Source organism: Corvus moneduloides, chromosome 12 (assembly GCF_009650955.1).
Source record: "Corvus moneduloides isolate bCorMon1 chromosome 12, bCorMon1.pri, whole genome shotgun sequence".
Lineage (NCBI taxonomy): Eukaryota > Metazoa > Chordata > Aves > Passeriformes > Corvidae > Corvus > Corvus moneduloides.
In genome coordinates, this window is record NC_045487.1 from 8,478,660 (window position 1) to 8,501,015 (window position 22,356).

The following is a 22,356-nucleotide window of genomic DNA, read 5'->3' on the forward strand; positions in this document are numbered from 1 at the left end:
TGCAAGGGTTTATTCAGATGAGAGGCTGGAGCATACAGGTCTTGCTCCCAGAACATACAGGTCGAGTCCCCTTTGGAAACACCTCTCTCTGTGCTGGGAAGGGAGGACATGCCGTGCCTTGCTTTCAGTCAGCTCAGATGAAGGGAGATGAATCTGCACAAGTGAGTCACTGCTTCAGTTTGAAATCCAGCATGGGGCTGGGGCTGCGGGAGATGCAGCTCTTGGAAAGAATCCAGGACCCCACCTAAATGGTGATAATCTGAGGGTATAAACTGGGGTTTTGGGGGAGCAGAGGGGAGATTTAGCTTTCTAAAGCACTTGGACAGTTTAAAACATGTAACTTTATTCTGCTTTAGGCTTAAAATCTATGAACACAGGCAATGCCTCGCTAGGCTGAAACTTGTGGTAGGAAGTTCCGTCTTTTGGCATGAAATGTTTGTGTAGAGGAACCCAACAGCTTTGTACATATGACCACAATCCAGTTTTCCATCCACATTCAAGACAATTTTTAAAAACAATTTATAAAGAAAAGAGGAATTGGGATTACAATTTAATACAAATTATAAACACAGAGCTGCATCACACAGCAGTCTTTCTCACCACCATTAAGGCTGCACGCAGACACTCCAGTTTCTCTTAAAAGGGTTTTGATGAGCATTACAGGGCATAAATGCCCACCTCTAGCCCCGGGAGCATCAATCTAATGCACTGAGATGCTTTCAATATACTGTGGATATAATAGAGCATGTCTGCATGAACAGTGATCTTTTCCTTTGATCCCCATTCCTGGATGTCACCCAGAGAGGCAGTGGGGCAGGAGGTGACCTGCTGGTGGCAGGACAGGAGGGTACCTATTTAGGTGGCAGAGGATGGCAGCTTTGACCAATGCAACAGGCAGAGAATAAAGAGTAGTAAGAGGAGCCGCACAGCTGCAGAGAAGGAAAAGATTTTGTTGTCTCAGGTAAGATTTTGCTGGTGAGTGTGAGATGATATGAGCTGGAGCTGTTCACTCAAGACAGCCATGATGTCTATGCTTGACTTTCAGTTTAGCTAAATGCAATTTCTTTTAAACACAGAGTGTGGATTTAGTCCTGATGAGTAACTAAACCAGCCCCCCTCAGCTCACATGCCTTGCCACAGCACATCCCCTTTGGCCTGAACTTGGCCCTGACCTGCTCCTGGAGATGATATCCCTGCTGCATCCAAAACCAGGAGTAGCTTTCCATTTGTGTCCTGGAGGGAGTGCTCTGAGCCAGGGCTCTAGAGCAGGACACCTGGTGAGCTGGAGCTGTGCACTCTGCTACCCAACAAAACTCCCTGCCACTGTCTCTCATGCCTACCCCACAAGTCTGGAACAACAAACAGACAGCCAAACTCTACACTGAGGTCAAATACAAACCTCACCCTGCTCGTATCACGTATTTTCCCTACCCATCATATTTATAATTTATTTTTGCTAAACAATTCCAAGAATCATGTCACCCAGAGAAAAGCATATAAGCTAACCAGGCTTATTTTTGTTGTGCCCTTTTTCAAGCATTTAAAGGCATTGTGGTTTTGTGACAGATGCTCCTTTAATAACCCTATGATGGGCACTGGATGGATGAATGGGGCTTCATTTGAAATCAGATCCTTGGCTGTGACGGCTGAAGCCATGATCACTCATCTATTCACAACTGGTGTCAACTCCTGTTATTTAAGAGACAGCTGCATCTCTTCACAGGGCCCCGCAGACTGAGGCAGTTCTGCAGTGCTGGTATTCAGAGACCCAGGCTCTCCTCTGTCCTCAGGAACAGAGTACTTCAAGGTGGTGTTAAAAAGTGGACGTGTAAGGGGGGGGCTTTCTTTTCCTCTTGCACCTCTTAGCAGTACCCTGAAGTCCTTTATCACTTCCTCCATCTTCATTTTCTGCATTTTCTGATGACCCAACTCTCTTCAATTTAACATTCTGCATTAATTATTCTTGCTTTTGAGATTCTCCTTTTATGCTGGGAGTGCAGCAAATGAAGAAATCTACTGCAAAGCAGCCAAAGGACTCAGGTTCTCAGCAGCACAGTGATGGAGAAGCTTGTTACTGTAATTGCTGCCTTTGACCCACAATGATTTGCTGGTGAATGGCAGCATCACCTAAACTCTGGGCTGTGTGCTGGGATTTCAGGGCATTCTCACTCACACTACAGAATGCCCAGTCCATGGCTCTTCCACACAGCATTCCCCATGGCTGCCTGACAGCAAGGCAGCTCCAGATTGATTTGATCCTGCATTCAGCCTGGCTCTGAGGCTTGGAAAGCTCTGCCTCCCTTCCCTTGTGATGCAGCCTTTCGTGCCTGGCTCCACCCAAGTTCTCTGGGGGATCAGAGGTTTGGGGAAGCTGGTGCAGCCTGCCAGCCTCTCGAGAGGGCAGGATGATAGTGACAGAGAGAGGGGAGAGCCAAGCAGGATCCATCCCATCTACCCTCTCCTACCTGACAGCATCTAGTTTCTGATCCCAGCTGGGATATCTCCATAGGAACCTCAGCTGGGGGCCCTCTAGCACCTGCTTCCCAGTGCTTAACTGGTGCTCTGGCAGAAGAATACTCGGTATCCCCAGTACTCAACCTTTTCTGGCTGCAGGTGAGCTGAGCTCTGCAAGTCTAGAGCCTTGATGTCACTCCCCCACCAATGCCTCCAGCCTGGCTGCTGGGCACTCCAGCTCCAATACCTGCTTGCCAATACACCCTTTGCCTTTTCTGTTAACTCCTCTCTTCATCTCTTTCCTCATCTCTAGTCTTTTCCAGCACTCTGTGTATTTCTCAATGACTTAAATTCTTTCAGTTGCCTGGGTCTGTTTCTCATCTGTTCCTGGGAGTCTCGATGGGGGTCAGCCATCAATTTATATGAAGTTATAAAACATTTTCAGTGCTGGTTTTGAGGCCGCATTCCAAAACTGTTTAAATCTTTGGCTGCTCTCCCCTAGAGAGAGACTCGGGCTGCAGCAGATATTTCTTCCCCTGCACTCGGCTGCAGCTGAGCTGGACCCTGTCGGTGTGTGCAGCCTGTGAAGCTCAGCTGGAGGAGTGTGCCATGGCATGGCTGCCACACTAACACCCAGCTGTGGGAATGGGAGGATCAGCCAGGCTGCTGTTTGGATGCTGAGCTGATTTTAGCTGCTGCTTGTTTTCCTGGGTTCCTGCTGGAGGTATCTCTGAGATGTCATCTCAGAGAGTGCTGGTGCTCCCTGTCCATGCTGCTTGGAAGGACCTGCTGGTGTGAGCCTGAGCTGGGGGAGAATGGTGTACTTCAGGTGTGCCACCTCTTTGGGAACAGGGAAACCCAAGTGGGGACAAATTGCTACACATGGTGCTGGATGCAGCACTCCTGGTATGCCCTTTGAGCTGAAAATCTCAAGGCCAAACTGTTGTGGGAGATAATTAGTTGTCACAGCCAACAGGCTCTATGACATATAATCCCCTCAGAAGCTGGCATCTGTTTAACCAGCAGAAATAAGAGCACTTTGGAGGCCGCGGAGTGAGAGCTTGGCTCCCCCTTCCATGTCATCGGTGCTGGCATCAGAGCTCTTCCATTTCCCAGCTCCAGGGTTTGCACGCTGGAGTGGAAGCATATCTGAAATGACACATCAGCTCTTACTTGCAGCCTGCTTTGCCCTGGGTTTGCAGGGGTTAAAAAAAGCTGAAGGAAGGTTAGAAGGTTTGTGAGTATATGAGTAACCCTCTAGCATTTCTGCTCCTGAGCCGAGTAGCTCCATTACTGCTTATATCTTATTTTAAATGCTTTGTTTTGAAGCAGATTGCAGGTTTCTGAGTTACTCAGTTTACCATGCTTAGGAAGGTGAAGCCCAACTATGTTATGCTGCTAAAAGCAAAATGGAGAGGAAATGGCAATTCACAAATACAGGGAGAGGAGATCATTGAACAGAGGCTAAGAAAGGCAGGAGCTCTATACAGGCTAGCTGATAGTGAATAGCTACACACAGTTGTATTGCCCCTTCGTTTGCTGTTTCCAAGAGCATCTGGTAGCAGCACTGTTGATGCCAGAGACACTGCGTGGAGAAAAGGAACTTTTGTCCAGGTGTCCCACAGGAACAGCTCAGCGGCAGCAGCCTTCGTGCAGTGTGTGCACAGGGACCCCTCCCCAGGCTCTCAGCTACCATGGGAACCTTCTCCCAGGACTGTGCTGCCTATGCCAAAAGCTCCACTGGCTGCTTTCTTGGATGAAGAAGTGCAGCTGAGGTTGGAGGCTGTGGTCAAGGCTGGATACCTGCGGCAAAGCTTACACAGACGGACATTCACGTCTGTTGAGCATCATGGCAATAGGACAGTTAAATGTCTGTTGGATTTTTCCTTGCCTTGAGCATGACACCTTTGCAGTCTTTTTGCATCATCCAGCTCCCCCCGTGCACACCCAAGGTGGTCACACTGTGCTGATACCACGGTCACATCCTCAGTGCTCAATGAGCTGCGGTGCAGCAGCAGCCACAGCTGGGTCTTGGTCTGGGGCAGGTCTACAGGGAGTGGGAGCTGGAGCTTCAAGACAGCAAGCCTGGAGACAGCAGCATCTTCCCAGTGGCTCCTCCACCTCGGCTGTCCTGAGTTCTGGCCATGTCTCTTCCATGAAGGAAAGGCCATGTGTGTGTGGGACACCCCAGCCTCGATTTGTTGGCTTGTGTTGTATTTGATGAGGAAGCAGATCCCCATTTGTCAACACATGCAGCTGAGTCACTGCTGGGTTATTTTGGACTCTGTGTACTGAGGCACTCAAGGGGCAGCTCCAACACCGTGTCCTGGCAAACGCTGAGTTTTTAATCAAGGTTGTCACAAGTAGGATCCACCTCATCTAAATCTAAATCTAAATGCTTAGGTAAAGATGGCTCTACCTGAGCACTCCTTCCTTGCACACGGACGGAAGGCTACCTGTGTCTGATCTTATCTTCCACCTCATCTTCTTCCTTTCTTTCAATGATGAACACACAGTTCAATGTATATTTAGCATTAAAACCATTTAATATTTAGTGACTGTAGAGTAAGCGTTCAGAGGATAAGCACTGGGTTTAAGGGAGTGTCAGTAGTGGCTCTACAACAGCAGAGTAAACTCCTGTAGTATCTCCTACCAGAGAGCAAAACCATGTGGGCACTGCTGCTTGAAGGTGTGATACGAGTTGGTTTGGCTGCCCAGGGCAGCTGGTGCTGGGCAAGTATCCAGAGGTCATGGCACCACAGTTTTTTTCTGCAGACACTATGTACAGTCATATCTGCTGTTATATTTGAGGGAAAGGGGAAAATCAAGCACAGCCCACTCTCAGAATCCGGCACCCATCCAGCACACATAGAGGTGATGTCACAGGTGTCTTAAATAATCATCAGTTATGAAAGGCTTGAAATGTTGCCAAGCAGTGGCATCGTGTCCCTTCAGGAATCAAACCTGTCTAAAGGCAGAGACTGTGCAGAACCCTCCTCTCCTCCTAAGAAAAGCCAGAAGGTGGTACACACTGTTCCTGAGGCATTTCCAGGTGGGTTATGGCAAGCAGGGAAAAGACCTTAGACGATAAGTAACTCAGCTAAGAGGGCAAGAACATTATCTGGTGTTTTCTCAGTCCAGCCTAGAGAAGGAAGGTCTTGGGAATTTGCTCCTGGACTTTGGGTTATGCATTTGGTGTTTCTGGCTGTGTTCCTCCATCAGCCAGCCCTGCCTCCATGGCAATCACATGAATTACATGGCAAGCTCTGCTGTCTTGCTGCTGCTCCTAATGATACATCTCATCTCAGGTCCAATCAGATGAGATACCAGCATGAAAACTCCCCAACTTCCTTCCCCTAACTAAATCCAACCAGTGACAGGTCACTTCTGGTGCCTGCTTCTTTGTAGGCTGCTAACAGCTGGAGTGATGGTCACCAGGCTCAGGGATTACTGGGGTTACTTTCCTGAAAGAATCTTGCTGGATCCCAGGGGTTTTCATCACTCTTCCCTGATGTGGTCCTGCCATTAAAGGAATGGTCCCTGCCATTAAAGGAAGGTGCCAAATCTTGACAAAAAAGATGCTGAGTTGAGATGCATTTTTTATTTTTTTAGCCCTGCACCGAAGCAAGGCTGTACAGGGCTTGTACATCAAGATCAACTTGACAAGTTGATACTAATACTAATGATAGGCAGGAGGAGTGAATAAAAGCAGGTTGGAGTTTAGCTGTCCTAGTTAGACTTGCAGTTTTCCAAGGCATGACTGGATCCAGAATAATTTTTAGCATCACATGTGGATGAGCAGAGTCACTAAATAGCAGCCGTGTAACAAAGGTACTTGAGGACATGAGGGGTCTCCAGGTCTAAGTGCTGGCTGGCTTTGCTTGCAGGTGGCAGTTTGGCCAACTCCTTACTGCTGGAATTAAAGGCCACTGTGTTATGGTCTGAGTTTGTGACCAGAGAGCTCTGGCTGGAGGTGAGGTGGGTTTTGGAGGAAAAGCAAGCATGAGCAACTCACCCAGAAAGGATTTTGGAGGCGCCCTGGGAGAGGAGATGTGGACTCATCTTTCTGCATTGAAGCTTGAAAATTCGATGGGATGCAAGAGGGGATGATAAAAGATTTTTTTTTTTTTTGACATATAGGAGCCCTTACAAAATAGAAAAACAATGCGTCTGGGTCAGACCAATGACTCACCTAGCTTAGCTAGTGTCCAAGAGCAGATGTTAAGAGAAAAGTACGAATACAGAGCAAGTATGCAGTATTCAGATTTCCCAGCCTCCAGTACTTCATATGGATAACAGAGTTTCAAAGAGAAGTGTGATATCTTTATATTTATTACCCCTCAATGATTTTTCTTCCAGAAATTTGTCTAGGCAATTTTTGCAGCAATTTAAACTTCTAACAACCACATCTGCAGCAAGGAATTTCCAAGCTCAGCTACCCTGTCTGTGAACGAACCGGCTCTTTCTGGTTTTTAAACTGCCATGTTAGAGTCTAACTTTGTTAATCTTTGAATGGGAACAGCTGTCCTCTCTCTGCTCTATCCTCCACTTGTTTCTCTGTAGACATCTCTGAGACCTCCACAACATCTGATGGGGAGCATCTTTACTCTGCTACCAAGACATTACTGCACAGAAGCACTTTGGAGCCTTTCGTCACATAGGAAGGGGTTTTCCTCATCTCCCAAATCCTACCTGAGATGGAGAAAGGAGAGAGCCATAGCTGCCTTGTTCTACAAGTGACCATCTGTTTTATGGTCACTGAATCCGATGCTACTTGGAGAACCAGGCAGTGTAATGCCACATCCCCGGGGCTGCTCCATGGGGCACATTTGGTGACCACAGTCCACCAACAATGCTGAGACCCCTTTTAGCAGTGTCCTCATCTGGGCAATGCCACTGTTTTATATAAAGTCTGTGATTTAAATTGTTGTTTAGCGCAGAGCTGCTGACCACAAGGCAACCTTGCCTTTGTTTTATGAGCAAAGGATTTTTACAGGGGCTGGCTGTGTCTGTCCAGTGGCTCTGCGTAAGCCCGGGATGACGCATGGCTCAGGCTGTGCAAGGTCTTTGCTCCTGGTGGCCCTGCACGCAGGTGTCCTCTGCACAGCAGGGCAGACGCAGGCACTGATCGAACTTCGGCTGAAGCAGAGGAAAGCTCAAAGCTCCAGCCTTGCCTCTGCTTTACATCTCTGCTTCTTTCTGACACCCAGCTCTGAAGGACAGTAGCTGAGCTGGGAAAGGGATGAGGAATGGTGGGACCTGGAACCCTGGAAATGAGGAGGATCTGTGCCTAAACCTTTATGCAAGAGTCAGTGGGCTTGAAGCTTTTTTTGCTTTGCTCCAGGACTGCTGTTATAAGCCTGCTGACAATGGAGCTGATGGTTTTCTATACTGTAAAAAGAAGGAAGGAAAGAAAAGGAGGGGCTAAAAATAAGCCCCGGGGAGTTTGGGATAATGAAGGGCTTGTTCTGGGAAGGAGTCTTGCTCACAGAATGCAGGCCCCGTGCTGCAGTGGGGCCCCTGATGCATTCACAAGCATCTGCTGAGCCCTAACAAGAGAGACAAATCAACGAATCCAGTTTGCTGCATGCACAGCCCCCAGTGAGCACACCAGCACAGGCACGAAGGATCACTCACCCCAATGCTCCTTGCATTGCACAGCAGACGATTCAATTTGGCCCCAAGGACAAATGAGCTAATTACTCAGAATTACTCCAGCCCTGGAAAGCAGACAGCTGGGACCACAGATGAAACCAGTCCCACAGACTTTAACCTTTTGATCAGCCGCTAGCCAGAGATATTCATCAGGGTGTACACAAAGGCCTGGGACATCTATTTACACACTTGTTGGTGAAGCAGCATTAATATCTCCGTTTCTAAGCTGGGAGAAAAAAATTAGATATAGCTGCAGTGTTTTGTAGTGCTCAGTGTCTGTTGGCAGCAGGGATAGCACTGGTGAGGGATTTAGATCTAACGCTGCGAAGGAAAGCATCACTTAATGAGATCTGTGTTCTCGTATCAAGAAGCTGGAGGATGCCCATGGCTGGATGACGGTGCAATTACGAGGAGTGGGATAGGTCTGTCGGGAGCTGACTTCAATCAGGGGCCTCATTTATCCACTCACCCTGCTGAGGAAGATGCACTGCTGGTGATGGAGTGGGAATTGTATCTCTGGATTTTCTCATTTGTCCATTTTCCTGATCTATTAGCAAGCTATGGGGATTTCTGCTTTCAAATGTCATTTAAGCATCCCTGCCAAAAACGCTGGGTACCAAAATCAGCCAGTGCTCTGCCATGGACAAATGTGATTCATAGGTAGCAAAAGCGAAACCTGGAAATTTTACCCTTGGCTGCACACTAAAAATATCTTAGTTATCCCAGACATAGGTGGATCTCTTGGGCATGTAAAATCTGTGCTACGCAAATGGACTTTCTGGTCCTTCTCAGCAGCTGTCAGGCTGAGGCTCCTTCGAGAACAGCTTTGCTTGTGGTATTGCAGCATTTTGGTTTCAGTCCAGGCTGATCCAGAAGCAGAGACACGTAAGGGAAAATTCATGGCGTTTCTCATCCCTTCAGAAAATGTTCAACCGAATCATTGTCAGGAGAGGATTTGTTTATCATATACCAAAATAGCTTGATTGTTCTCACCAGGAAAGGCTGTCACCTGCTGGCCCCCCATTTTTCCTTTCTCCCTCTTCTACTGGCACAAGCAACCTCAGAGGTCTATTACCATAGTCTCCTGTCACCACACACCCACCGCTGGGGTTAGGCTTCTGCATCCTCCAGACAGAGGTTTGGGTCGCTCCCAGGTGTCTGCAGGAGTGGGCTATCCCTGTGCTCATGACACATGCTTATGGCATGCCATGGGCCAAGGTGCTGCAGTAAACAAGGTGGGCGGACCAGGAGTACCTGGTGGGAGAGTGCTTGTGGGAGAAGTTTGAATTGACCCAGGAGCACTTCAATTCCAGTGGGAGGATGGAGCTGGGCCAGAGAGACATTAGGTCTGAAAAACATCAGGAGTTCTTCCAGAAGTCGTGGGCTTTATTGCCAATAAATGCCTTTGGTGTGCTTCCTCTTGGCTGCAGGAGGGGAGGAGAGCACCTCGAGCAGATGGCTGGTTAGCAAAGCACTGCCCCTGCTCCCTGCTGCTGGAGCACCTCAGCTCTTTCTGAGCCGACTGATGTGTCCTCCCAGCCTCCCACTGGAGCAGGGAAATACTATTAATCACGCTTGCTTTAGGAGGAATAGAAGTATTAAGGGGGTAGGTGGTTTTCCTGAGGACATGATGGGAAGTCTGTGGTGGGACTTGGAAGTCACTATGGGTTCCCTAAAGTGCAGTCAGAAGCTTTGACCACAAGACCTTTCCATACTGAGTTTTATAACCCTCAAGCAATATTCTTCCATGCTTTTAATAGAGATTTTGCCCACTTAGGGGCAGGTACTGCAAGGCTGGTAGAAACTGAACGTATTATATTAAGGCCTACTATAAGAAAGAAATATATTCCCTAAAAAAGAGCTGATAAAATGGTGTTACAATTGATGATTAAATCACAAGTTAACCCAAGAATTTGAATGGAGATAAATAAACGCTTTCTTCTTTTTCTTTGGTGAACAAACAAGGCTGAAAATGGATGTTGTCATGTACCTTTCTGCTCCATCCAATGTAATTTCATGCATTCCTTTATGGATTTTGATGAGTTCTGCAGATCAATGACACAGCACTTAAACACAAGCTAAGCAGTAATTACAGATGCATGCAAGATTTATTTCATCTGGTGGCACTGCACCAGCTGATGGAAGGATCAGCCGTATCCAATCAATGTTTGAAGCTTCTCAAAATACAGAGGTTTTTTGGCTCCCACTGCAAAGTGAAAATAGAAATAACCTCCTGAATCCCAGGAATGTCTCCTTAGGTCCATACAGGGTGAGGCTGCAGGATGGATCTGGGTCATATCTACACTGTTGCTTGTCCCCTTTCCTTTGCATCCCCATAAATATTTTTCTTGTGGGGTCTTCTTCACATGCTCACTGCATGACCCACTTGCCCCTAGGGCTGAGGACTGGAGTGACGGGATTTAAGGCATAAGTAAGGAAAAAGAAGAAGAAGCATTGCAGAGAAAGGGGCCACGGAGCAGGCATATCCCATGTGCCCAGGCCTGGCGTGCACAGGCAGGGAGCCAGCGTGACGTGTCACACCGTGGTACAAAGGGAGCAGCTGGGAGACTGCAGCCCAAACCACGGAGGTGCGTAATGTGGCACTGTTGTTATGGGAACATGTGGCAGCAGAGGCAAGGTAGCATGTGTAAAGAAAGAAAGAAACTGGATTTTGTCCAATGTTTCTTCAGGCTTTCCCTGTTGATGTGAGTTATACATTCATATAGGAGGTCTCCCCTTCCATGGAGCAAAGCTGCTTGCTCCCCACTGTCACCACAGGATGTCCTGACAAGCCAGGGGGTCCCACGCTGGGACTTCACAGAGGGTGCTAATCCTACACCTTGCACTGCCAGCCCTGCATGCAGGTGGGACTGGATCAAGACTGTGCATCAGGAGATGCAGCTCTTTATCACGTGTGGGAAAGAGGCTCTTCCATCCCCAAGTGTGATCCCCTGGCCCGGGTATAGGTAGTTGAGCTCCTGGGCAGAAATGTGCAGCTTTTTTTCCTGAATTTGTTTGTAACTTTTGCATTTGTGTCATTTCTTTGTTTATGCATTTTTGTTCAACGAGAAGGCCCCCTGAGGATTTCTTCATGTGAAGTCGTTACTTTAACATTAGTTTAATTTGAACAAAGGCTTTTGCCTGGACTCCATTATGGATTCCCAGCTCTCAGCATCTGCTCACTAGCATCAGCCACCTCTTGTCTCTTTCTTTCTCCTATTCCTGCCCATGGCAGATTTGGCCTCACTGCTCAGCACGCTGGTGCAGTATTTCTCATGTTGGGGACTGCAACACTGTGGATCTGTTTAACTGCAAATGTTTAAACTGACATTAATGATGCTCAGTAGGATGTACTGGCTGGTGTTTTCCTGAAGGAGGATTTGGAAATGGTTCTTATGCTATTGCCAAACCTTACATACCAACAGCAATATTGAGGGATTGATTTATACCATTGAAAGTGCTGTAAAAGCTTCAGAGCTACAGTGATGGCTCTCACACGGTGTTTCATGGACCAGGCTTGCAATTTTAGAGCACTAAATTTCTTTTCAGTGCTGGTCCCAGAAAACGTGCTGCTCAGCATTGGGGTGACAATGTAGCCCAGTAAAGAAGGGGTTACCATGACACAAAGTGCATTGTAAATCCCCAGCAAAAGACTTGGACTAACCACCAAAACCAGAGCTGACACTTCCTTGGCATGGCTTCATGGTGTGGTTTGTGCCTGGCTTCCCTCTCCCCTGTATTTCTTCCTTCCCCTCTCAGCAGCATGGAGCAGGTGCTGCCTAAAATCTAGGCTCAGAACCATTTCTCCTCTTTTTTTCCCTAATAAATTCAGTCTCAGGAGAGTCTCAGGGTGCCCAGGGACCTTTGAGGAGGTCCCTTCTCCAGGCACTCAAGCATTCAAATACATTAAACATATTGGAGGTGGGGAAGGTTGTAAGCATGAGGATTTTGGCACAAGGATGGGTGTTCACTCGTGTTCTCCAGCCTCCTTCTGCTGTCACGAGCAAACTAAGCAACCCTGCCCAGAGCCTGTGCCCACAAAGCAGAGTGAGTGTGTGCCTGTCCCTGACAGCCCCTGCAGGAATACCCTGAGAGCCTGAGCTGGGCAGGGGGAGAGGCAGGTGGGGGACTTACAGGGTTTTCTGGGTGGACTGACAATACAGGAGTTTTGGGTTTGGATCTGTGCAATATGTCAGTGGTCTGAAGGCAAGGAACATATATGGGGAAGATGAAACAATAGTTCATAGACAGTCTCTGTTATTTTTACTGTAATAGTGTAAAAGGTGCAGATGAATGGACTGATATGAATCTAGCACTAGCTAGTCCCAACTAGTGTGTTTTTTAGGAAAAAATTATAGGAAAAGGTCAAAAATCTATCTGCAGTGTATTAGGCCCCCTATGCTGATGGGGCTCATGCCCAGCTTGTATGGAGCAGTGCTGTGGCAGCATCACATTTGTCTGCCTTCAGTTCTTCTGCCCAAATCAATGGTAGTCTCATTTGTGTGTGCTCTGGGGAAAAACAGGTACAAACAAACCCCTTGTCAGGTTTCGAAGAGAGAGAGGAGGCAGGAAAGCCACCCGTGGCACTGACACAGCCCTGGAGTGCCTGTCTCCAAAGGGCTGCACTGAAATCCCAAGGAAAAGCACAGCTCCCTCGCCACTTGCACCTAAATGGCCCCGGTACCAGCTTTCTCCTAAGACACTCCCTTTACATGCCACACACATGGCACTGGCCATGTCCAAACACGTGGCCATGCTGCTGAGTCCTGGAGAAAGGACCCCATATTTCCCCTCTTCCCATGGAAAATGCAGCTTGATGGCTTGGGGTTGAACGTTGGCTCAGCACAGGGCCTGGATAAGCAAGACACGAAGTGCTGTTCGCTCCAGGGCTAATTAGACCTATTGTATCAATTAGTCTGTGAAAGAATCAGTGCCTTGAGCTCCACACAGCGAATCCCAGCCCACAGAACCATCTTGGCCAGGTGCTGGGACTCTGCTCCCATGGGGCTCTCCCAGCCCCACTGCCATGCTCTGCCTGCCCAGCCCCACCAGCTCCTGCCTTGCTCTGCTGCTGCCTCTGCTGCTCTCGCCACCGTGGACGTCAGCAGCTCATAAACAGCAGCGTGTTACTGTCCCCACTGGGGACCCAAGACAAGGAGCTTCAGCCTGCTGGCTGACAGGCACCATGGGCTCCCAGGGGGCTGGGGAGCTCTGCCTTCCTAGCAGAGGCTTCATGGGCACAGATCTGGTGCTTCAAACCCATCATTGCTGAGTCCTATGATCTTGTGTTTTTATGTCGTGTCACAATGTTTGCTACATCCTTTTTTTTTCCCTTCATTTTTGTTCTCTCAAGCCCCTCAAGGCTGGATATTAGATGGGCTATTTGCTTAAGGAAATAAAAAAGGGCTTTCCAGCTCTCCTGTTCACAGACAAAAGGCTTTAAAGTACAAGCCAGAGGGTTTAGGAAGCAGCAGATAAAAGCAATTTTCCAATGGTTGTCTTAATACATAATTCTGAAAAACAGGGAGTTTTAGCTAAGCTTGTGATTGGTTTTGGATTTAACTCCTAACCTTAAAGATGGATTTTGGATAAAACTCCTAACCTGAGCATGGGAATGCTGCATTCTTCTAGTGGGAAGGGTGCATGTGTGTGCACTGTCTGGTCCCCAAGAGGGGGTGGGGGAAATGAGTGGCAGCAGCTGCACACCTCTAGCAGTCACTCAAAAGCTTTTGGAGGTCTCCTGCACCATGGGGCCTGATGAATTGCACCACTCTGGCACAGGGTGTGCCCTGAGCAGGGGCAGGATGGGGAATGGGATGATCCATGGAGGAATTGGAAACTGTGAAGGAGGAGGAAAGGAAGATAACTGCATCCTGAGCACACAAAGCTGATCTGTCCTGCTTGGTAGGGCTTGTCCTGGCCTGGAGTGGCTCTGCCTGCGCTGTTCACCCCATGGCTGGTGCAGGCAGCTCTGCCCCAGAGCTCCCAATGTGCTGCTACATGCTCCCTGGACTGCAGCAAAGTCCTTTTTTCAACTTTTCCTTCCAAACTGGGATGCTTTCTGGGATAGAATTTGGGGGGGGGAGGGGGGGAGAGGGGAGGGGGGGAGGGCACAGGCAGCTGTGCAGCATCTCCCCCTCATACCACCACCGCTGGTGCCTGCAGACCTGTGTGGAAGACAGCTTGCTCCATCCTGGAGCCTGGCTACAAAGAAATTCCTGCGTTCCTGCCATTCTTTGCCATTTAAGGTTTCAAACGGATAGCAAATACATCAGGAAACCACACGCCACCGACATGCTCACCTCCCAGCATCACAGATGGTGCCAGACCTGACGCCAGCCGTGTGAAGAGCCTCAGCATGGTGGTCTCCTGACAGATTTTCCTGCAGACACACTGCAGAATCAGGGGGCTGAGAGCAGCCGGATGGCCCCCACGTGGTCACACACGTTGCTGGGGGACAGGGCTCAGAGCCCCTGGTGCACAGAGCTGGGTGCTGACTAGCTGGCATAAAGCAGGAATCACACACATGGGGGGACATATACTTTGCCAGAGCTATCCAGTTCCCTAGGGATCTTCTAGAAGTAACAGGATGCCCTGAGAGCCTCTCTGGTGCACCTCGCAGGGGATACCCCATCTCCTGCCCTCAGCCTGTGTGAGTGATGCTGTTTGTCTTGCAGGGCAGGCTGTGATGGTGGAGCTGGGGGTGCATGGTACATCAAACCTCAAGGTGCAGAAAGGGAGAGGGAAGCTTGGGTTCCTTGGCTGCAGGGGAGGAGGAGCAGGGGCTGCAGGTTCCCAGGAGAGTTTGGACTGCCTGGCTGTGAAGCTGCATCCCAGCACTGCCATGCCCTGGTGTGAGGAGGAGGCTGGGGTGAAAGGGGGGAGAGACAGTGAGGGGCTCACTGCAGGGTGTGAGTGCTGCCTGTGGAAGGGCGGAGCTGGTGGGAGAAGGGGGCTGCAGCCAGCAATAGGGGCAGCAGTGAAAAAACAAACTGAACGGAACAAAAAAAACAACCCCAACCCTTGGTGGCAGCCTGCCAGCTCCAGCTGGTTTCATAAGGACATTTCAGCCTAAAAATACACAAATACTGAGCCAAAAAAAGTCAAATCTTTCTGCGCCGAATCTGTCACCCACAGCCCTTCACAAGGCAGGAAGAAATTCCTGTTGGGTCTGTCAGTCAGAGATGAGAACAGATTATCCGGGGTGCAGGACTACAGTTCAGCAGGTTTCCTTAGGGGGATGCCCTGTGCTGTGTTTATAGATGGTGCTGGCTGCTCCTTGTCACTAAGCAAAATGTGAAAGGAGAAGAAATAGTTTCCAAGTTCTTGCAGTGTCTCCTCCTTCAGGCAGTGTGAACTACCTCAGCTCCTACCCTTTTGGGTGTGAGCTTTGCCAAAATGGGGACAGCCCTGATATGATAAGCCCATTTAATTGTGTCTCATTAAATACCAATTTATTTAGTCAAGATGTCAAGATTTTACTAATCCCAGGCCAAAGACAACACTGTTACGATGCAACACAGAATGAAAAATGGCAGGGAGGTGGCAGGTACTGCTACGCCTTTGTCCTCAAGGAATGAACTACCTATCAAGGAATGAGCTACTACAGAATAGCTTCTCTGCTCCTCCTTGCAGGGCAGTCTGTATCTCCTGGTCTCTTCAGAGCCCAAAAGAAAGTGGGTCTGGTGGAGCTCTCCCTCTGCCCTGGGGTCTGAGAGGGCCCAAGTGGGATGGGCACTATAATGAGTTCCAATGTCTTATGATGAGGCTGTGTTATGCAGAGTCCTGCAGACCTCTGCCTGTGAGTTTTCTGCCAAAGAAGCTCTCCTGTCAGCATCTGGTGGGATAGGAAGGGGAGCATCACTCTGCTTTGGGCCAACAGAGACAGCCCCTGGAGAGTTTGTACCCAATTTTGGTGAAATTGGGCGTTCCGGGTGGATGAAGACTGATGGGGAGATCCTGGAAAACATCCAGCTGATTTAAAAAACAGTGTCTTTCCTATTGTGCTTTTCCTCCATCTCACACTCAGCCCTAGGTGAAGCCATACAACAATAGCAATTCCTTAATTTATGACGATAATAACGAAACCTAAGACCTCTCCCAAGCCCAAGCCCTGCTAGACTATAACAGGCCGAAGCTCAGATTGCCTGTGTCTCCCTCACCTTGCACTGACAAGAAACAGCCCCACTCCAGAGCCAGTACCAGCAGATGTTGCAGAGCTGCTCCTCCCTGGAAATAGATTTGCATCTCATTTGTGGGAATGGAGCAAGGCTGGTCATTCCAGTCAACCAGCTCTGGCCTTTATGGACTGCTTTGTTTTGTTTGTCGTAGGGGGAACTTGATTATTCAGAGTTGGCGGGCATATTTACTTACTGGGGTAAATTAAACCATAAATTCAGACAAATGTACCTACCTCTACACTTGTGATGTATTTTTCCTTTCTGCTTTATTGGGCTCCAAGACACAAAGGTGGATTGTTCAATAAACAGTGCAATGCAAGTCATCCCAATTAATTGGATGGTTCCATTTATGCTGCTGCTGCCTCCAATTAAATGCAAAGGAGCGCAAGTGACAGGCGCGAGTAAGATGGGTGTGCAGAAAACCATATTCTAATGCAAAAGCTGTGATGAGAAAATGGAATCTACCCACCTGATGGGAATATTAATGCAAAACCTTGACCTATAATTTTTCTTTCTTCAGTCTTAGCGTGCCAGAAACAATTGCAGCTCATTAAAATGGATCATATCCTGACCGTTGTGCATAATACCCAAGTCCCACAAGTCCCATGGTCTAAATGTTTGCCTTGCTGGTGAAGCCAGCAAGGTAAATGTTTAGACCATGGGACTTGTGGTACGTGGACATTATCATAGAGCCGCATGGTCCTGCATGACTAGACACAGGAAACTGCAGCAAACCCTGAAGACTCTTTCTCTCTTTTAAAACAAGTGTTATCAGAGAAAGAGTGAAGGGAAAAAAAAAACAAACCCGAGAGTGCCAGTGTGGGTTGGACCTCTGGAGTTCATCTGGCCCATCCCCCTGTTCAAAGCAGGACCAACTTCAAAGTTAAATTCAGTTTGAAAGTTAGCTCAGGTGGCTCACTGTTGAGCACTTCCAAGGATGGAGATTTTACAGCATCTCTGGGCAGTCTGTTCCAATGCTGCCTTGTCAGGGCTCAATCTGGAAGCCATTCACCACATCACAACAACATCTGGCTCTACTTTCTTAACTGCTTTTTTGATGCAAAGTGTGTGTTGGCACGTGGGATGCAGTATCAGTAGGGAAGGTGATAGCATCATGCAAAGACAATTCTTTTGCAAGGAAAATAGATCAGAAAACAGGCCCACACAAGATGGGGGGAGAAGAAAGGCACTGCAGTATTTTATTCTGAGTCTGGTGCTTTTTTCTGTAAGGCACTGCCAGACCGATTCTTGAAGATGGAATAACCAAAATGTTGTCCAGCTTGGGCTTGGTATTTGGCACAGACTTGAGATGTCAGTGCTGTGGTTAGCTGTGGTAGAGCAACAAACACTATTGCATCTCTCTTTCTCCACTGAGCAGTGAGGTCTGTATCCCTCTTCAGAGGCATCTCTCTCTCCCTTGGCTCCTGATGGAGGGAGCCAAAGGCAACAGGCTTCCTAGCCCTGACACCTCTGATATGTGTGAAGATGGATGGGTTGGATGCAGGCCTAAAATATTTTACATTTTCACGGTAGTTTTACAGCCCTGGCATTATCAAACGATCTTTCAAAGTACTTGGAAGCAGGAGGAGAAGAACTTGAGATAGATTCTGGCTTTTTTGTGTCTGTGTACTTGCAAACTGTTTCTGCCTACACATCTTGCAGGGCCTGTTCCTGTTTGGAGATGCACACGGAAAACCAGTGCTTGTGTGGATGCTCTGTCTGCTCCATTTCCCCCCTGAAATTTGGAGGCTGTTCAAAGCAGGTCCCCATCCCTGGGTGGTTAAGATCAGACTTGCCCTATGTGCTGCACTCCACTGACCAGCCTAGTTAGGAACTTGAGGCTAGGAAACACAAGACAATTTTAAAATCTGAACAAAAGTAGGAGATTAAGGAAACCAGCTGGAAACCTCTATTTTGCTGATTTTGAAAGCAAAATGTGGGTCACAGATGTGCTTCCACAGACAAAAACTGGCTGGAGAAGAAAAAGACATCAGCAATGCCCAGACTCTTTGATGATCAGAGGTAGATTTAGCTCCTAGGCATAAAGACAAGAAAGGAAGAGGAGACAAAGTAGGAATAAAAACATAATCAAGATATTAGGAATGTGGAACGCAACCCACCCGTAAATTTGCCTTAGGGAACTACGAAAAATGCAGTAACAAAAAAGGATGAAACCAATTGCTACATCTTACTCTTGTCTTGCCTTCCTTACAGTTTTGCTTTTTGCAGTCCAAGACACAGGGGGTCCATTACAGAACCGTTCCTTTTCCTCAATCATGTTTTTTCTTTGCAAAAGTGCTCTTTTCTACTACTCCTCTGCAGTAGCGACGAAATCCTTGCTAAGGACAGGCTGTCTTTAGAGCCTAAAAGAAACAAAGCTTTTCAGGAAGTCCACACCATTTGCATGTATCAGAGGCTAGAAAGCAATGTGCTCTGGCCTATCTTTGGTAGAAGGGAGCTACTACTCACTTCTTGTTTAGTCTAACACAAAAGATTAAACTTATTTTTAGTGAAATTGATGACAGACTAGTAAGAGCCATGCTGTCGACCCTTGCAGGCTGTTGATTAACCTGTGACTTGGTCTCCCAGGGGCTGCAACAGAAGGCCTGTTGTTCCAGCTATTTAAAAAAACTCAAGGTAAAGCACTGGAAGAGCAATTAAGGACAACAGCAGCACTGACTCAGAGAAGCCCAGGTGGTGGTTCCTTAGAAACAGCCAAGCAGTGGGGGGAGGTTCTGAAAAGCATTCAGGGCATTTGGTGGGTGGTTTCTGGGGTGAAGGCAAGTGCCAGGAGCACTCCCGAAGGATTCACCTGTGCTGGCCACAACATAACTTGGTCACTTGGTGCCTTCAGGCTTTGTGACATGCTGAGAAGCCACAGAGCACAGTCTCCAACTCCTGCAGGAAACTTCCCTCCTGCCAGCAAAACGCCAGTCCCTATGGCTTAACACCAAAAGAAGCCTAAAATGAAAAGCTAGTCCAGCGCACTGCCCGTCACTGTTTTTCAGACTTTGGGGAACTTAGAATTCAGTTCTTGTCTGGAATTTATTTTTCTCAGCCCTAATGAAAACACTTTTTGTAGTTGTTAGTGTTTTAAATCGAATATCAGTGTCAATAAAGATAAGCCTTTTCCCAGGGTGGGAAAAAAATCTAAAACTGTCTCAAATCTTTCACTCATGCAAAAGTAAACAACCCCAAAGCATTGAAGGATTAAATAAAATATATGCCTCTTTTCACTGGGCGTGAATAAGTGCCAGCTGAGCTCTCACTTGCACCACCATCTCCTATGATAGCACCAGGGCCTAGAGGTGCAGCAGGATGTGTTATGGTGCCCTGCCATGTGACAGCATCTCTGCTCCCAGTGGTGGAACCACCAGAGGCTCATAAACACCAGCAGGGCTGTAAATGAGAAGGACTTTATTATCTTCAGTTTCCCCATCCAACCTAGCCCATAGAAAAATGGTGTCCAGCCACAGCACGACTCACAGTGCAGCTAAGGAGAGAGGCAGCACAGCACTCTCCTGGCAAGGAGGGTCATCCATTCTCATCTGGATGCAAGAGATTTTGTCAGAGACACCAGAATTCATTTGGCTGGGCTGCAACCCCAGATTGAAATTGCTGTGAATACTACAGCACAGAGCCTCTTCAGTTGATGTCTAGAAACTGCTTGTTGGTTTCAGAGCTCTTGCTGATGAATTGCCCAGCAGCTGGTCATATTGGGAGGGCTCTGCTTATTATTTTCAACTGCTATCTTGCATGGAAGGAAAATCAAAATACTTTCCTCAAGGTAATTGGCTCCAAAACAATTGAAGAATTTTCCACAAGGTTGTAATGCAATTAGGACTGGCATTTTAGATAATTTATATCTCTAAAGGTATGTTTATGCCATCATACTCCTATTTTGTGGGAAAAAAAAGGAAAAAAAAGAAAAAAGAAAAAATCTGCTGGTGAGAGAAAGCTGATTTTGCTAGTACAGGCAATGAAATATAGATTAAAGCATTATCTACCTAGTACTGATTAAAAGGCAGCAGAATGGCAGGATCATCTCTGAGGTGTGATCATGGTTGGGTAGGATGCTGTGTCACCAACCACACATCTGCAGGTTTCCCATTCAGTTTTCCATCAATGCCAAGTGGTGTGTCATCACTTGCCTTCTGCTGCAGCACCTCAAGAGCTGCGCTCCCCAGCTGCCCCGCCAGCTTGGATGGGAGCAGCTGGTGCAGCTGGGAGCACCAGGCCCACCACACAGAACAAAACCAGCAGCCACGCCAGTGCCTGGGTTCGTGCTTTGAGAGATATCCAGGAACACCTTAAGCAGAGATGCCAAACACTCCAAACACGCAAAGGCAGCTCCAGAATTGCATGAAACAGCTGGTGAACTTGTTGATATGGGATATTGTGAAAGCCAAAAGCATGGACATAGCATTGCCGTGACACCATTGGGAAGTCTCTATTTCCCTGACTACCAAAAGGTTCAAGGCTACAACTGGGGAAATGATTGCTCTGTGTCTGCTTCTTCCTTATGCTTATTACTTAACCACCTTTGGCTGACTCTTGCCCAAGACACAGTCCAGGGCCAGGGGACATTTGCCTGACTGCAAGAGATGCTGTGATTGAAATTATGGGATGAAAACCTTTCATCTCCTGGCCTAGGTGGATGCAAATTACTTGGATCAATTATCATTGCAAAGGGGTCTGAACTGAAACTGGGGAGACACTCAGCGTCTCTTCAGAGCCACAGCAGCCATTTATGTGTAGATGTCCTGTCCTCATGACAGTGTGAACCAAAGCCACGGATTCAGACAATCACCATTGAATGACATCTGGATGTGGGCCTTAATGGTGGAGAAGCCACCAACTGTATTACAAAAGTAACTCAATGCCCCTGGAAAAGTAAAAAAACCCGACCCTTGGTTGTAACCCAGCTGACCTATCAGTACACCACACAACTACCTGAAAAGCAAACCCAAGAGCTGTACTGCTATACAAAGGAGGCGATTGCACCCTTCTGCTCTCAGTCAGATAGACAAAGAAGCCACCAGCTGTGCCTGCAGGTTGATCTGCCTATATTCGCTCCATGTTTGCAAAAACCTACCTTGAGCCATTTGGGAGCAGTTTGGGAACCTGGCCTTGGGGTCACAGACCTGACCTCAGACTGGCCAAGAGGGGACATGAAATGTCCTGCCTGATCCTTTGTGCCTTGCAGTGGCCTGTGACATAACATACATCCCAGATTGCAAGCAGAGACACATTCAGTTCCACTGCTATGAGGTCATTCACTCCAGTTAAAACTTTAACAGAACCAAATGCAGCTTGTTAACATGAAATACTATGGACAGGGATACTCACTATTGGGCTGAGTCATTAAGTTGGTATTCCCGGGACCGGTTGAAGCATTCTTGGATCCCAGAGTCTGCCCAGAGCCTCATCATAGCTGACAGCAGCTCTGGAGAGAAGGGCTCTGTGTCCTCCATCCGACTTACGACATCGCAGACCATCTTGGCATCAGCCTGCAGAAGAAAGAAACGAGAGGTCACATAGATGCTCAAGGCAGAATCTGGAGCCAGAGATTTCAGAAACAGTTCACCAAACCATCAGGAGTAAAGAGGCTGTGTTTCTTGGGATGGGGCTTTAGCATCCACACTGTGTGATCCAGCTGAAAGGGCAAAAGGAGGATGGAGGAAGGAAATCACAAGGAAAAAGGTTGTTTGTGCAATCTGCCTCACATCAACAAGTATTTCTATTCAGCAGACAAAGCAGTCTGCACTGCACATGTGTGGAGTTTCGTAGGAACAGAAAGAAATTCATACATGTACAAGGATATTTAAAATTGTTAGCAACAACGCCTGCTTTAACTGAGTGTGGAACCTTGCTGAAGTGGGGGCTTTGTATCAGAAAAAACAGCAGAAAGACTCCAGAAACAATTTTTTCCAGATGCTGGTTTATTGCTTTTCCTGAATTCTTGTTCTTTGCTATGAGCCCCTGCTACGAGGGCTAATTCATGTTAATGCAGACCACCCTGGATGGCTGTGGTGCTCTGTGACTCAGAGGAAGAGCAATCTCACAT

At 47.8% G+C, this 22,356-nt stretch overlaps 1 protein-coding gene across 2 annotated transcripts in view; it reads right to left on the reverse strand.

The window, feature by feature from the left end:
- Positions 1 to 22,356, reverse strand: part of GNAO1 (G protein subunit alpha o1) — a 145,895-nt gene that overhangs the window by 26,711 nt on the left and 96,828 nt on the right. For both annotated transcript variants that reach the window (XM_032121478.1, XM_032121479.1), the window contains exon 4: positions 21,639 to 21,799. In XM_032121478.1, the coding sequence (XP_031977369.1) occupies positions 21,639 to 21,799 (161 nt within the window). The remainder of the gene's footprint in view (positions 1 to 21,638; positions 21,800 to 22,356) is intronic.